At 46.8% G+C, this 15,688-nt stretch overlaps 1 protein-coding gene across 2 annotated transcripts in view; it reads left to right on the forward strand.

Moving 5' to 3' along the window:
- Positions 1-4,448: 4,448 nt before the first annotated feature.
- The window catches only part of ADCY8 (adenylate cyclase 8), a 118,958-nt gene continuing 107,718 nt past the window's right edge, over positions 4,449-15,688 (forward strand). For both annotated transcript variants that reach the window (XM_063410880.1, XM_063410952.1), the window contains exon 1: positions 4,449-5,406. In XM_063410880.1, coding sequence (XP_063266950.1) covers positions 4,480-5,406 — 927 coding nt within the window. In that variant the 5' untranslated portion in view covers positions 4,449-4,479. The remainder of the gene's footprint in view (positions 5,407-15,688) is intronic.

A 15,688-nucleotide genomic window follows, 5' to 3' on the forward strand; every position in this document is an offset into this window, starting at 1 on the left:
TGTCAATTATTTACTTTTCCTTTCCTAAATTGTTTGGTCAAATATTTATTTAAATAAAAAAGATGTATATTAACAGAGGTGTTCCTTCATAGTGTGTTGGATATGAAGCCACCTTTACTGGAGAACCCTAGAGAGCTTTGCAGAACATGGTGTTATGTTTGCAATCCTGAGGACATAAATAGTCCCACTAAAGTGAATGAGATCATTATTTGCATGATTAAATATCATAACATTAAATTGTACATAAATGCTACTGCTGTGGGTAGAGAGGGGGAAGGAGGAGAGGAGTGTGACATAAACTTTCAGGTGACAGAAGCAGAATGAATTCTGCCTGATTTTTCATCTTTCAAAAGCCTTCTAGTGACAGTATTATTTTTAAATGGCTTTTAGTGATTTTGTGACACTGCCAAGTCATTTAGCTCTATTAAAACAAAAAACAAAACAAATAAAAAGAAAAGGAAGAAATCCAATAGCAGCAAAAACTGAATAATGCACAGCATTAATCTAGTACCAACTGAGTTTGGGACTCACAGGACGTGGTGTGTGTGTGTGTGTGTGAGCTGATCCAGCCCCCATTGGCTCGCAGGGCTGTACCAGGATCACCCTCTCCTGCTGCCCAGGATGCTCAGGCTCCTTCCTTGCTCTGCAGAGCCGAGAGTGTTGCTGCAGTGGGTGCCAGGGGTCAGGTCTTGTCCCATCCTTGGTAACCCTCCACAAAGGTGCCCAGTACTTCTGTGGCTGACTCAGAAATAGGTGCAAGAAATGAGCACACCGACTGCTACCTAAATGCTCTGCACTGCTTTGCCATCACCACTGAACAGAGAGTAGGCTCACCAAACACACAGATGGCACAGAGCTGGGGAGGGCTGCTGGCATGGAGGAGGACAGGTTTAGTTTTCAGCATGTTCTATTTCAAATTTGGCATTCAGGGTGGAAAAAACAATGCATTCCAGTGAGGGCAAAAGCAAGATACTTCATGTAGGCTGTTATGCACATATGGAACGAGTGCCACCTGCCCAGGCCTTGAGGACAGCAAAGTTTCAGTAGGTCATCAGTTCTGGATAAGCCTGTGAAGGGAGGACAACAGGTATGTCCCAGGATGTATAAATGGGAGTGCAGATCATAAAACCTAGTCCTAGATATAAGACAACTTTCTATTGTAGAACAAAGTTTAGCTGTATGAATTTCATGGAACAGGAAGAAAGATAATAAAAGAAAGATAATAAAATCATGAAACAAGAGTATATAACAAAGAACAAACAAAAAAGATCAGAGATCTAGAAAATGTGACCCACAGGGGGGAAAATGACAGAAATTATGTTATTTAGCCTAAGCAATGAGAAGAGGAAGAGGAAGTAGATAGAAGAGACATTCATTAAATATGTATAGACTACTGCCAGGATAATCTATTCTCCCTGTTCATGGTGGACAGGACAAGAAGTGATGTGCTTAGTGAATGCTGCAAGGAATGTTCAGGTTAGATATGAAAATGATAAGGATGGAGAAGCATAAAAATAGACTGCCTGGGGAGGTACAGAGCCTCTATCACAGGAAAAATGATGAAAGGAGAGTTCACTCTGCCATGAGGCAAAGGAAACTGCCAGCACTGTGATTCAGTGTATACAGTAACATTAGAGAACTGGGATGTCCCTATCTTGGTTTCATCTTATCTCTTTTGAATGGGTGTCTCCTTAAACTGCATTATATATTTGTTTCCTTTTCCTTTTATTTATCCTGATTTGTGTTGAGCAATCTGAATGAGAAAGATGCTTTCATTCTGTGCTCTGGGGTAATAGCACTAACAATTATAATTTCTTTCATTAAAGAAATATATAAGTTTTTCCATAAGATTTCTCCTCTTATAGTATCATTTTCATCTTGAAGTAATGCTATGATTTCCATGGGCTTTACCTAGGAGCAAGGATATGTGTCTCTATTACTATTGTGAAACCAGTATTAACCCTTTCCAGGTTAGCAGGGTCATGCTGAACCACAGGAAAGACCAATCTCTGTCCACAAATATAACATTCTTTCCTTATCTGGGCTCTGGAGAACAAGAATTTCCTCTGCTTATATCTGTATAAAACCTGCCTCACACATGGGACACAGATTTGGCTTGAGTTCCCAAATCTATTGTAGTGTAAATACAGAAACAATCAGTGAAATCCTTCCTAATTTTCCTATTGTTGTCTTCCTGACAACAATAATAATAATAAAAGGTGAATTAAGCAATGACAGCTGGAGGGGTGTTCATGGAGGCTCAGACCCACTGGAAGTCAAGCATCACTTGCCATTTTTAAGCACCCCAATTCCCAAAAAGCCAGAGCTCCTAGTGGAGTAGCACAGTTCCTTTCCAGGCAGGACCTCTGTCCACACCACAGCTGTTAAAATATGCAGTTGTATATTTACCTCAAAGAGTTCAGCAGGCATCACTCTTGTCTTTTGAAACACAGAGAAAACACCTTTAGCCATAGGCTAAAGGCAAATTAAATAGCTTCAGCTCCAAAACTGGAGGTTTCAGCCTTTCCCCCAGGAGAAGGTTCAGACACTTTAACAAGGTTTACTTTGGGCAGAGGAAGAATGGGAGAGATAAAGATAGATAGCTCTTCCTCTCCAGGCTGTGCCACCATGCACAGCGCTTCCAGGTTTGCTGACATAGAGCGATTCCACAGGCAGAGGAGCAGGAACAATTTCATCTGCCAGCATGGAGAGTGAGGACTGGCTTTACATCCAGGCTCTGTACATGGGACAGTTTCTGTTATGTCTTCAGCATCTTTGATGTAAGTGCTGTCAGGACAGCATCATCAAACACTCTTTTAACACAGGGTGGTCAGAGCCACAGTCCTGGCAGTGAAATCACCTTGCTGAGAGGGTCTGAACCTCAGGCAGAGATGGAGGGGCTCGTAGGGTTTCTCCGCCCTGGGCAAGTGTGTTCTCTCCAAGCAAAGCCGGAGGATCTTCCTTGCAGCGGGGCAGAGGGATGCCCGGCTGCAGCACCAGCTCTCACTGAGTTCTGCGGAGGGATGCACCTGTCAGGCAGGGCGGGACAGTCTGGGGCACCTAGAGAAGAGCAGCTCAGAGAAACCTATGCGAAGCTTGAAGGATCCTCGGGGTAGCAGAGGATCTGCTCTGCGGCAACCCCCGCCCGCTGTCCCCCTCCCAGAGCGGCGGCTGCGGCTGCTTTAACCGGGCCGGGGGGGTGCTGGCAGCCCCGCCGACGTGGCGGGCATCAGCTGACCGCGCCGGGCTCTGCCTCCTCCGGGCCGCCCGCCCGCAGCTCCACTCCGGCGGCGGCGGCTCCGCCGTGCTCGTCCCGCGGCTCCCGGGACAGATCCGCCGCCGGCTCCCCGCGGCCCCGCAGGCACCGCGCTCCCTCCGCTTTGCCCTTGTCCCTTCCTACTCCTCCTCCTCCTCCTCCCTGCCGCCGGGGAAGCCCCTGAGCCGGAGCACTCCCTGCCCCGGCCGGCGGAGAAGTTGGGATACTCCCATCTGGCTTCCCAGAGCTCTGAGTTCAGGGCGGGATTTTCATTCCCCGCTCCTTCGATTTTTTTAGATTTGGGTTTTGATGTGATTTTTTTTTTGTCTCCTCCTTTCTTCCTTTTTTTTTTTTCCCTCTTTTTTTTTTTTTTCTTTCTTTCTTTCTTTTTTTTTTTTTTTCGTGTTGCCAAGCAAGCCGAGTGTCTGCGATGGATGGGAGCCCCGAGTCCCCTCCGGGCAGAGGTGCCCCGTGAGCCAGGGGCATGCCCCGCCGCCGGGGGAAAGCGGGCGGGCAGCCCCCGGCCGGCGGCTCTGGAGCCGTGACCGAGGACGCCCGAGACCTGGCCGCCTCTCCCCTCCTGCCCGAGCTCGCAGCGCTGCCGCTGATCGCAGCCGCGGGAATTACAGCAACTCCCGGGCACCAGACCTCGGAGCGGAGCCCCGGGATACCCGGAGGGAGGAGCTGCCCGCTGTGACCGGCTCTGCAAGGCGGCTGCCCCCACCCCTCCGTGCCTCCGGCCTCCGGATGGGGCCGAGGATCGCCCACTGGGCAGCGGGGCTGCGCCCGTAGATGCTCCGCTCCTCCCTCCACCTCCTCTCCGGAGCCGCGGCTCGGTTTCCCCGCCGCGCACCGCCCCGAGGAGGGCGCGCACCGAGCCCGCCGGGGCGCCGGGGCCGCGCCGCAGCCGGGTTCCGCGGGATGCGGCTCCGCGGGGCGCCGCGGCAGCGGGCACGGGGCTCGGGCCGCCTGCGCTGAGCCACCCCCCGGACCCCGGCGGCCAACCAGCCCCGCCGCCAGCCGCACCGCCAGACCCGGGGACCTGCCTATAAATGTGAACCCCGCACCGCCACCCCGCCGCCGCCACCCGCCCTTCGACATCCCCTCCCTCCTCTCCCGCGGTTCCATCCCTCCCCTTGCTCCCCTCCCCAAAGACGGTGTGTGCCCCCCCGCCGCCGTGCCCCCCCCGCGCACCGGTGCTCTGCCCCCCGCCAGTCACCGCCATGGAGCTCTCGGAGGTGCGGTGCCTGAGCGACAGCGATGAACTTTACACCATCAACAGGACTCCCCCCGGCAGCGGCAGACCCCAGCGCCTGCTGTGGCAGACGGCCGTGCGCCACATCACCGAGCAGCGCTTCATCCAGGAGCACAGCAGCAGCAGCGGCGGCAGCAGCAGCGGCGGGGGCAAGGGCTTCAGCTCCGACGAGACCTGCTGCCCCAACCACCACCCGCACCCGCCGCACCACCACCACCTCCGGCGGCAGTCGGCCGGACGGGGTTTGGGCAGCGAGCGCCACAACAACGGAGGCACCAAAGTCTTCCCAGAGGGCACAAGCGGCAGCGGAGACTTGGGCTTTCTGCCCCTGGACTGTGCCCCCAGCAACTCCGACTTCTTCCTCAACTGGGGCTATACGTATCGCGGGGTGATCTTCCCCACGCTCCGCAACTCCTTTAAGTCTCGGGACTTAGAGCGCCTTTACCAGCGCTACTTCTTGGGCCAACGGCGCAAATCTGAGGTGGTCATGAACATCCTGGACGTGCTGACCAAGCTGACCCTCCTGTTCCTCCACTTGACCCTGGCCTCTGCTCCCATGGACCCTATTAAGGGCATCCTCTTGGGCTTCTTCACTGGTATTGAGGTGGTGATCTGTGCCTTAGTGGTGGTCAGGAAGGACACGACCTCATACACCTACCTGCAGTACAGCGGTGTTGTCACTTGGGTGGCCATGGCCACACAAATTCTGGCGGCAGGACTGGGCTGTGGCCTCCTTGGGGACGGCATTGGCTATGTGCTTTTCACGCTTTTTGCGACCTACAGCATGCTCCCGCTGCCACTCACCTGGGCCATCCTGGCTGGACTGGTCACCTCTGTCCTGCAGCTCGTCATGCAGCTGGTCATCCCAAGGTTTGCCATGACTTCCCTCAACCAGGTACCGTGGTGAAGAGAGGGTGGGAACAGTCCTCTTTCTCCATCACCCTGAATGAGAGGAGGTGTGGGGGGATGTCCCAAAAGATCCTTTCCCTTTTAATCAAGTGCTCAGAAGTTCATTACCTGGAGGGGAGATCATAGACAAAAATCAACCTTCTTGTCTCCTCTTCTTCAGTCTCCCAGTGCCCATCCCAGTGTTCCACCTCAAGCTGGGACTTGGGACACTTTCTAACCACCCTGTCCCCTCTGCTTGTATATTCACTACATTGCTGTCCCTTGAAATAGCATTTGGGAGAGAAGCTCCTGGGGAAAGTGGGGAGGATGGGTCATTTATTATTTCCCTCCCTGACTTCCAGCAGTGGTTTGGGGTCTGAGATGATTCTGTCTTGGCAAAACTCTCCCAAGTGCTCCAATTTTACTGCTCCTGCCTTTTAACTTTGAATCTGCTGAGGTAATTGGTACTTTTATATGGCAGCTTGAGTTGGGCTATGAGAAAAACAGAAGCAAAGCATGCTGCTCTTTTGCAAGGAGAAATCCGTGAAACCTCAGTGAAGCCAGAGCAAAGCTCTCTCAGGAGATTTGGTGTGAGATCCTAGGCTGTCTTAGAGGATACTAAGAAGCCTCTTCTGCTGCTGGCCAAAGGGCAAAGCACTTTTGTGCTGAATCCTTACAAGTGATGTCTAGGACAGAGTGCTGGTTACATAGTGGAGTGTTGTGTGCTGCAGACTGCTGAGAGGCACTGGTCAGGATGGGTCTGAGGGGTTAAAACCAGGTCTCACCTGATTTCACACTCGGATGACTTCTTCCACAGAAAAGTGAGAATGCACCAAACTCCCCATATCCCTGCAAGGCAGGAAAACAGTGGGTACTAGGACAACTTAATCCCGGAGATTCTTGCTGCTCCCTTTTCCCTCCCTTTCCAGACTGTCACAGCTCAGTGCTATCAGTGCTAGAGATTATCATCTCTATTTGGCTTGCTTCGTGGAATCGGGTAGAAAAGGGTGGAGATACTGTCAGATAATGCCGAAGAGAGGGAGGGTACAGAGGAATTTGTTGCTGGTGGCATGTTATCTACATGAGTGTCGGGATGTGCACCTGGGAAGTGACCGATCTTGTGCCTGGAAGTTTGATATCCATGATTCCTGGGACACGTCTCCCTTCCTTAGACCCTGGTCCTCCTGAAACCCCTGTCCACACCTGCCCACCCCCTTACTACATGCACTTGTCAGCTGTGGGCTGCCTGACCTCATGTTCCAGTGACTGGGCTCACCTTGTCTTGGGAAAAGCTACCCTGATGTGTTGTGCCTGGCTGAGCCCTGTGGACGTGAGACAATTAGGCTGTGGCAGCGCTGTTGCCCAGCCCTTGGTGATGCGCTGATGAATGAATTGCAGCCGTGCACCATGTCCTACTCCCATGCACTGCTGGTGCAGTTAGTGATGGGTCAAAAGCTGTGTGAGTTATGCTGATTTCTTAATTTACTTCCATGTCCTCTCCTGGAGCTATGAGTAATGTGCTGCTATCTCATTACACACCAGTATCACAGCTGTTTAACTGCTACACACACACAACGCACACATTTCCCACAGACATTTCCCAGGAGAGATACTAATATCTTCATTTTGCAGCCAGTTGTGTGAATGAACTGCCTCGGAGCGGTGCACAATGAGAGATTACCAGCCAGACTATTGTCTCCATGAACTACATATATAAATCTCCTTAACAGGATCCGCGCAGCTTGTCACACGTCGGTGTTGATTTACACCGGCTCCCGCCTCCCCAAGGACCACTCAACACAGCCCTCCGCTTCGGCCCTTTGCTTCCCGCCGCTGCGGGAGAGGCCGGACTCTTCCCCGCCCGGAGCCGGCTCCCGGCCCGAGGCCGGAGGAGCTCGGGGGGGTCGGGGAACCGCCGATTCGGGAGAGGAGGGCAGCGCGGGGATGCTCGGGGGATGCTCAGGGATACGCCGGGGCTGCGCGGGGATGAGCGGGGATGCGCGGGGATGCGCTGGGATGCTCTGGGCTGAGCGGGGATGCTCGGCGGCTGCGCGGGGCTCCGCGGGGATGCTCTGGGCTCCGCGGGGATGCTCTGGGCTCCGCGGGGATGCTCTGGGATGCGCGGGGATGCTCTGGGCTCCGCGGGGCTGCGCGGGGCTGCGCTGGCGCGGAGCGCGGCGCCGAGCGCTGTCCGCCCGCGCGGTGCTGAAGGCGGCGCGGCCCGGGGGCTCCCTCCAGCGGCCCCGCACGCACCGAGCCCGCCCGAGACCCCGCGGTCTCCTCCCCACGGCCCCCATCCTCCCGGGACACCCTGCGCAGGGCGGGCTAGGGCCCCGGAGAGGCTGAGGCACAGTCCTCCTTCGTCACTTTCTGGTGTTGCACCATTTTCTTACTTTTGGCAGAGGGTGGCTGAGCCCTCTCGAGCGTTAGTGGATAGGGGCTATTGCAGCTGATGAAGGATACAGAACAATTGCTTTGCAGGTGAAGACAGAGAATTTAAATGACTGTGACATCAAGGTTATGTGAGAAATCTTTGGGCTAACAAAGATTTCTCAGTCCAGCAGGCAAAACATTCTATTTTATCACAAGGCTTATTTTCTCAGGTAAAATACAGCATCTTCCCTTCAAAGAAGCCTTACGAGACTAAATTAACTATTTAATTATGTGCCAATATCTGTGAGCATCTTACTCTGCCTTAGGATGCAGGCAGTTCCTTACACTGAACAAAAAATCAGGAATTAAAGTATGCAATGAAAGAAAAAGCAGATGGCAAAACTCTTATCATGGTACAAATACTGGGGTTTCTACTGATTTTTTTTTTTTAAATCTGGACTTCATACAGGGAAAATACTGAATTCAGTTCTGAACAGAAAAAAAGTGTCTGGAGTCAATTTAATTCTGTACCCAGTATCATCCATGGGAAAAATGGTTGTGACCCTCTTCTCATTCACACGGGTGTAAGTCAGCCATACATCTGTCTAAACTCATAAAGTTGCAACAGTTTACACAAAAGGAAAATCAAGTGCTTTGATGTGTTTTCTCCTGATCTCCTTATTTAGTTTTCACAGATAAATTTGTTCACAAGCAGGTCAAACCATTAGTAATTCTGCATACAAGCATGCAGTACTGCTGCCTGCTTCACTATTTGCTGTAGTTTTCATGAATTACATGCATTATCATAATTATAAATAATTTTCTCTTTACCTTTTTTTTTTTTTCAGTTACACTTAAGATGTCACCTAAGTTTTCTTCCCTAGCATCCTAGAAAAAGGTGAAGGAGAAAGGCTTGAAACTAGATTTTCTTAAAGTAGTAAGAACAAAAACCCAAACATAGACTCACTATTTTCAATCCCTCTAAGTGCTGAGTGTTTCTGGGGGCATAAGATCGCTCTTAAACCCAGCTGAGTCCAGCCTGAAATGCTGAGGAATGTGCTGCTGCTCAGCATCAGGGGAGCCGTGAAAAAGGGACTGATACTATGATTTAGGTAAAGACTGCACTGATACTGATTAAAGATTGGGTCAGGAAGCAAATGAGAAATTAAAGGTCTTACTGGTAAACAAGTGCAGTGCATGGATTTGTGGGCCTGGCCAGATACCATGATGGGGGTAGTGTTTGTCTCTTACATTCCCCAAAATGAAAGTTTTATTTGTATTGCATTCATTTTTTTTTTTAAACTTTTCCTGGATAACAATGTATGCAATCCAAAATTTCAAAGACCACATATGTGTTTCCAGCATATGGGGAAGAACAAACAACTCAGAGCTCCTTTGTGTTATGTAACATAGGCAGATGATAAAATAGACATGAATTTTGACAGGCTTGAAATTATGTAAGCTACACACATACTCTGGATTTTAATCCTCTGCCTTTGCATTCTTCATTCACATGAGAAAATTCCACCAAAGTCAGTAAGACTACTCTCATTATTAAATCACATATATAAGGGATACCTTGAAAATCCAAGTCTTAAATTATGCATATTAAATAAAACTTTAAAAATACATTTCGAAATAACATTGAAGTAGGTAATACTAAGACTGGGTAAGCTCATTCTTTTCCCTCTATCTTTCCAAGCCTAGGCAGTTCTGTGAATTATTTTTTTTCCCTGCTTATTTTTTTCCCCAGATCCTCTCTCAGGGTTATTAATAGAGGGAAAGGCAGAATTTATGAAGTCACAAGGAGCCCTACAGAAATAAATCTGTGTAATTGTACAATGGAAACTGACAGATTTTGCACACATATTTCAGTTATTTCAGGTTTTCCAAAATCTGATCATAGATATCAGTATATGAGTATATGCAAAACACTCATCTCCAAAATTTCTGCTAAATGCTTGCAGAAAATCTATTCAATCTGTAAAATATAAGGACATTTCAAAGTTAGCTACCATTTGAGAAGCAGAATCAAAGCCCTCAACCTTTCTCCTCATGTTTGCTTTTATAGTATTATTTTGCTATGGGTTTTACTGCCATAGCCTTTTGTGGGCAACTTGTAAACTGAGTGTGCGATTTTAGACTGGATTACCAACTGCTTTCCTTTTATATCCTGTAATATCACCTGACCAGTATCAGTGGGTCACAGCTTAATTAGATTAACATTGGATACACTTTTCTTTGAAGCAGCTGCATCATTGTTGTGCTAAGTAGGGCAAATGCACTAAGTATATTTACAATTTGATGATTAATTGCCTCCAATATGTAGGAACTCAGGCAAAGCCATGAATGAAATCTGCATTCATCAGTGAATTTTAGCTTACAACAGTCAGTGTGCTTCTTCTTACTAAAACTTACCTTGCTAGAATTGATGTGACTTTTTTTTCTGCTGTCAGAACACTTCTGGGTTGCTTTCAAGGATTTGTTTATTGCTTGTTTGTTGTTTTTTTCATGGCCTAGAAAGAGGTATGTGCTCCAAAGCAGCAACATCTAATGCAAAATAATCACATGCCAGAGCACTGCACTTACAGCTCACAGTTAACAGCAGATCATGTTTGAATGATCCTTATTAGCCTGTACAGAAGTCTGAAGGGGATAAACATCTCCAGTTCAGCTTCTTATGGCACTTCTCAACAGTTCAGTGATGTCATGGGAACAGGAAAGAGAAAAAGGCAAAACTAGAACTGTTCAAGGGATTAGTCTTTTTTCCAGAAGGAAGGGAAGATTGAGAGTAAAACAACTTCTCCTTACCTTTTCCTTATCTCCAGAAAATCTGGCTATGCATGAGATAAACAAGAGTGTTTCACACAAAAGGTGAAATTTAGTAAACAGAAAAGAAATTATGCTTTTAAATTAACACTTGTGTTGATGGAAACTCCAAACCTGAAAATCCTTGCACAGCTCCTGCCTGGCACTCCATTCCTGCAGGCACTTTGTCAACATTGTGTTAACACAAGGTATAATGGTCCTGGCAGTGGTCAGGGCTGTGGGTGGGGAATGGCAGCAGCCACTGGGTGGTGGCAAATGGCTCCTTGTCAAAGTGCCAGCCTGTCACAGGTGGGGTCCCCAAGGGGTCGATATTGGGCTCAACGCTGCTTAATCTCTTTATCACTGATCTGGAAGATGAGATCAAGTGTACCCTTACAAAGTTTGTCCTCGGTCCCAAACTGAGTAAGAAAAGGAGAAGCCACCCTGCAGGAAGACCTGGATTGTCTTGGAAGAGTGGGCTAGCAAGAACCCTGTGAAGCTCAACAAGGACAAATGTAAGGTGTTGCATCTGAAAAAGCATAATCCAGGCTTGCAGCACAGGCTGGAATCTGCCTGGCTGGGAAGCAGCATTATGGAAAGGGATCTGGAGGTCCTGGTGGACAACAAATTCAGAATGAGTGACCAGTGTACAGCTGGGGCAGAGAAAGCCAGCAGGAGGCTGGGCTGCAGTGACAAGGACATCCTCAGCAGAGATCAAGAGGTCATTATCTCACTTTATTCAGCACTTGCCTGGCCTAGAAAATTGTTCACATTTGGTTTCAGCTATACAAAAAAGATGTGGACTGGCTGGACAGAGTCCAAAGAGAGGCCAGAAAGATGAGCAAAGAAGGGGAAGCCTGACATGTGGGGAAAAGCTGAGAGCTGGGTGTGTTCAGCCTTGAGAAAAGGAGGCTTAGGGGAGACATTTTCACCCTTTAGTATTTAAAGCATGACAACAAAGGTCAGACTCCTGTTTTACAAGGAGTCTTATGGAAAAAGTGTAAAATATGATAATGTGTAAAAGTAACTCTTGGGGAGATTGTGATTGGACACAAGATGAAAAATAATTGCAATGAGAAAATATTGTCCAGGGAAGTGGTGGATGGACTGACATGGGACAATTTTAGGATTCATCTGGACAGAGTGCTGGGCCATCGTGTCTAGACTGTGCTTTTGCCAAGAAAGGCTGGACCAGATGATCCTGGAGGTCCCTTCCAACCTTGCATTCAATGTGTGATTATATGATCACATTTCTCTAAGTGTAGCCTTCTTGCCCTTAACTGTGCTTCAGTTTCCATGCATCTCATGAAGTGCCTCAATAACTCTGTTTAAGTTACCAGGCAGCCTACCCTACCAACATCCAAACACTGCTCTACTTGGAACACATTTTGCAGTTGTACTACACACACAGCACTTTGTCCAATGTCAAAGTCAGTAGAGAAGGTTACTGTGCTCTTCCTCTGTGTAACAATTGTGGTAATGAAAATATTCCTGGGATGTGGTGGATCAAGGTTTGAATCCCCTTTTCCCCAGAAGGGACTGAAGTCTGTCTCTCTTACCTCACCAGAGAGTTTTTAAAGCAAACCTTCCCCCATTCGTACCGCAACTGCTCTTCAGTGAAAATAAAAGTGTAAGATTAAATATGAAAAAATAAAAATTTTAAAAAAATAGCAATCCTGGCTCTGTAACCAACTGATTATGGAATTCATCACTGGTGCTGTTTTTGCTCAACATTTTAGTGTTTTATATAATATTGTTAAATAATTCCCTCGAGCACAGGTCCCAGCCAGCAGACTGTACAAACTCCACTCTGACATGATGAATCTTGAACCTCTTTTTCAGAGTGCTGAAAAGCCCAAGTATATAGGGGGAAACATAGGGCTCTCTAAATCCTAGGGAAACTGAGGTTTTAGACATACTCCCTGCCTTTCATAGTTCCAGAGTCTTTTTGCATACTGTGTAAAGATCTGTAAGAGTATGGTGGCATTCAGAAGCAACATAGGCTTCTGAATTAAACTGTAGTTGTGTATCTGCAAGTGACTTGCTCAAGGACCCTGCTTTGTGGCTTATGAGCCATTTTTTCTTCATCTTGCCTTTCCTACAAAGACAAGTTCTTCCACTTGCTCTGTTCTTGGTGCAGTGCAGGTTGTACCTATCATGAGTGCAGAAAGGACTGTCGAGTTTCAGTCTGACCCAAGGAGGGAGATGAATGCAAATCACTGGGTTAGTGCTGCAGTGAATCTTGAACATTTTGTTAGCAGCCTCAGTCATTCAAACCAGGGATGGGAGAGACTTGGCTCATCAAAAGTGATCAAGCACAAAAATTCCTGAGGACCTGGCATTTCTTGAAACGAAAGGTTTTTCTAAGGGATATTATTAAGACCTGACTTACTCACAAGCTTCCAACAGCTTCATTTAGATCCTTGATTTAAAGCCTACAGAATGTAATATGAAGAATCCCACGCATATTAGGATTTTTAGGTGAACCGTGAAGATGACTTCTCAAGACTCTCTTTAGGGAAAGTTTTGCTCTGAATCCACAGTTCTTCGGAAAGAGAACAAAAATGTGGACATCCAGCTCCTCCAGGAATCTCTCTGAATGAGCTCTGACATGCTTATCTCTCCAAACAGCCAGGTCTGCTGACAGAGATACCAGTGTGGTGCTGCTTAACCTAGAACAAAAGCATCAGGAGCTGCACACAGGATGAAGGGCAAAGACAGGCACCCATTGGCTGTCAGAGGAATCTCTCGTCATATGAGTTGTATTTATTAGCAACTATTTTAAGAAGTGCTGCTATTTCATTTGCCAGCTTCTGCTGCTGCAAGGTTTCATGCGGTTAGCCCTAGAGAGAGGAAGTCTGCAGAGTTCATTAATTAACAATTGCTACAGTCTGAGAGGCAGCTGAAGTATATCAGTATTAAAAAAAAAAATCAGAACTTACACAAGCCAATTTTTTTCCACAATCATGACAAATAATTATACTCCTTTCACATAGTCTGATGTTGGTGTTATAATTTTATATGGTGCATTAATTTTAATCTAGAAAACAGTAGCCCCCAGTATAAATGAAATAAAGTCTGAGTTCAATAATCTAATTTTTACCTCAATTTTATTTTTCAATTTTGATTTAATCATCACTATGCAGTTTTGTATTTTCCTCTATCTTTACTTTCCTTTTTAGAAATTGTATTTTCCCCTTTAAAATAAAATGCGGAAATCCTTTAATGAAATTAATGGGAGCATTCAACAGGGTCAGAATCTTAATTTTAAAATTCAGTTTATGTCTTTGGGTGAATCCAGTCTTCAGGCACTTTACTATTTCTCCTTTGTTCAAACTCTCCTGCTTCATTTACCTTAGAACTAGCCTGGGATGGAACTATCTATTCTGTGTTCCTTGCAGTAGGTCTGTCACAATAAAAGGCTCATTCATAAATCCATAACTATTACTACAGTGAAAAGAAAAAATAATAAAAAAAACCAGGAAAATGAATCAGCACAGAAAAAGTAAATTATATTACACGGTGTAGAAGAGGTTACATAATTCTGGAGCTAGGATTTTAGGTAAAGAAATTATTTAGATCTCAAGGAAGTTATTCAAACAATGGCATAAAATCTAGATGTATACATAGTTTTATCCTATGATCCTCTTGTCAAATGGGAAAGTACCTTCAATGTTTATTAATATTAATAAGGTTCATAAGCATACTAGACAGGGTTATAATTGAAATAGAAGTCATCCCACATGTGTTCAGTATAATTTGCTGTGCATATATGCATGTTCTTTTAGCAGAAGGAGTAATATTCACCACAGATTTCAGCTAGGGATTGGGAATGAGGATTATACCCATTCCATCACTAAATTAATCATTGGTCTGTGGTGACCCACACACATCTTTATGCATTTCAGAGCTTCATTTGATTTCAAATTTTGCCTTCCTCAGCTGCTGCAATAAGTGTCTAATATGTTCAATTGCTTTGAGATTTTTGTGTAAAACATCCAAACATCTTCTATGATGCATCAAAAGAGAAACTGCACTGGTTTCTTTCAGCTGTGCACATTTTTGTTGAAATATGAATCCATTGAATATAGTGGGAATGCATTCATTTAACTTTATCCTTTCTTGAAACACGTGGTTCCACATCATTCTCTTCAGAGTTAGAAGATATGTCCTGTAAGGAGAAGTTAAGAACTCTAATTTTATCCAGTTTGGAGAAGAGGAGGCAAAACTTGTTTCTCTCTAACAGCTTCCTGAGAAAGGGAAGGGGAGAGAGGTGCTGAGCTCTTCTCCCTGGAATCCATTGACAGGACATGTGGGAATGGTTCAAAGCTGGACCAGGGAACTTGGAGAATAGACATGAGGATGCATTTCTCTACCCAGAGGGTGTTCAAACATTGGAACAGGTTCCCTAGAGAGGTGATCAATTCCCCAAGTTTGCTAGTATCTGAGACATTTCAAGAATATCCTTAATAATGTGCTTTAACTTTTGATGGCCCCTGAAGTGCTCAGGCAGTTGGCTGTTGTAGGTCCCATGAAACTGAAATATTCATTTCTGTTCTACTTCAATCTGATCATCAGTGACTCTAACAACTACCTGTACGGAGAAGATGTAAAAGTAGATGTGATATAGGTGGAAAAGGATCTGAGGGTGTTGGTCAACAGCTGCCTGAACATGAGCCAGTGTGTGCCCAGGTGGCCAAGGAGGTCAATGGCACCTGACCTGTACCAGCAAGTGTGGCCAGCAGGACCAGGGCACGGACTCTCCCCCTGTTCAGGGCTCTGGGAAGGCCACACCTCCAATCCTGTGTCCAGTTTTAGGCTCCTCACTGCAAGAAAGACATTGAGGGGCTGGAGTGTGTCCAGAGCAGGGCAATGGAGCTGGGAAAGGGGCTGGAGCACCTGTGAGGAGCAGCTGAGGGAGCTGGGGCTGTTCAGCCTGGAGCAGAGGATCTGGGAACACCTTATCACTCTCTACAACTCTCTGAAAGGAGACTGTAGCCAGCTGGGGATTGATCTCTTTTCCCAAGTAACAAGAGACAGGACGAGAGGATGTGGCCTCAAATTTCCCTAGAAGATTTTAGGTTACATAATGGGAAAAATTTCTTCGT

This window comes from Prinia subflava, chromosome 1, assembly GCF_021018805.1.
Source record: "Prinia subflava isolate CZ2003 ecotype Zambia chromosome 1, Cam_Psub_1.2, whole genome shotgun sequence".
NCBI classification, from domain to species: Eukaryota; Metazoa; Chordata; class Aves; order Passeriformes; family Cisticolidae; genus Prinia; species Prinia subflava.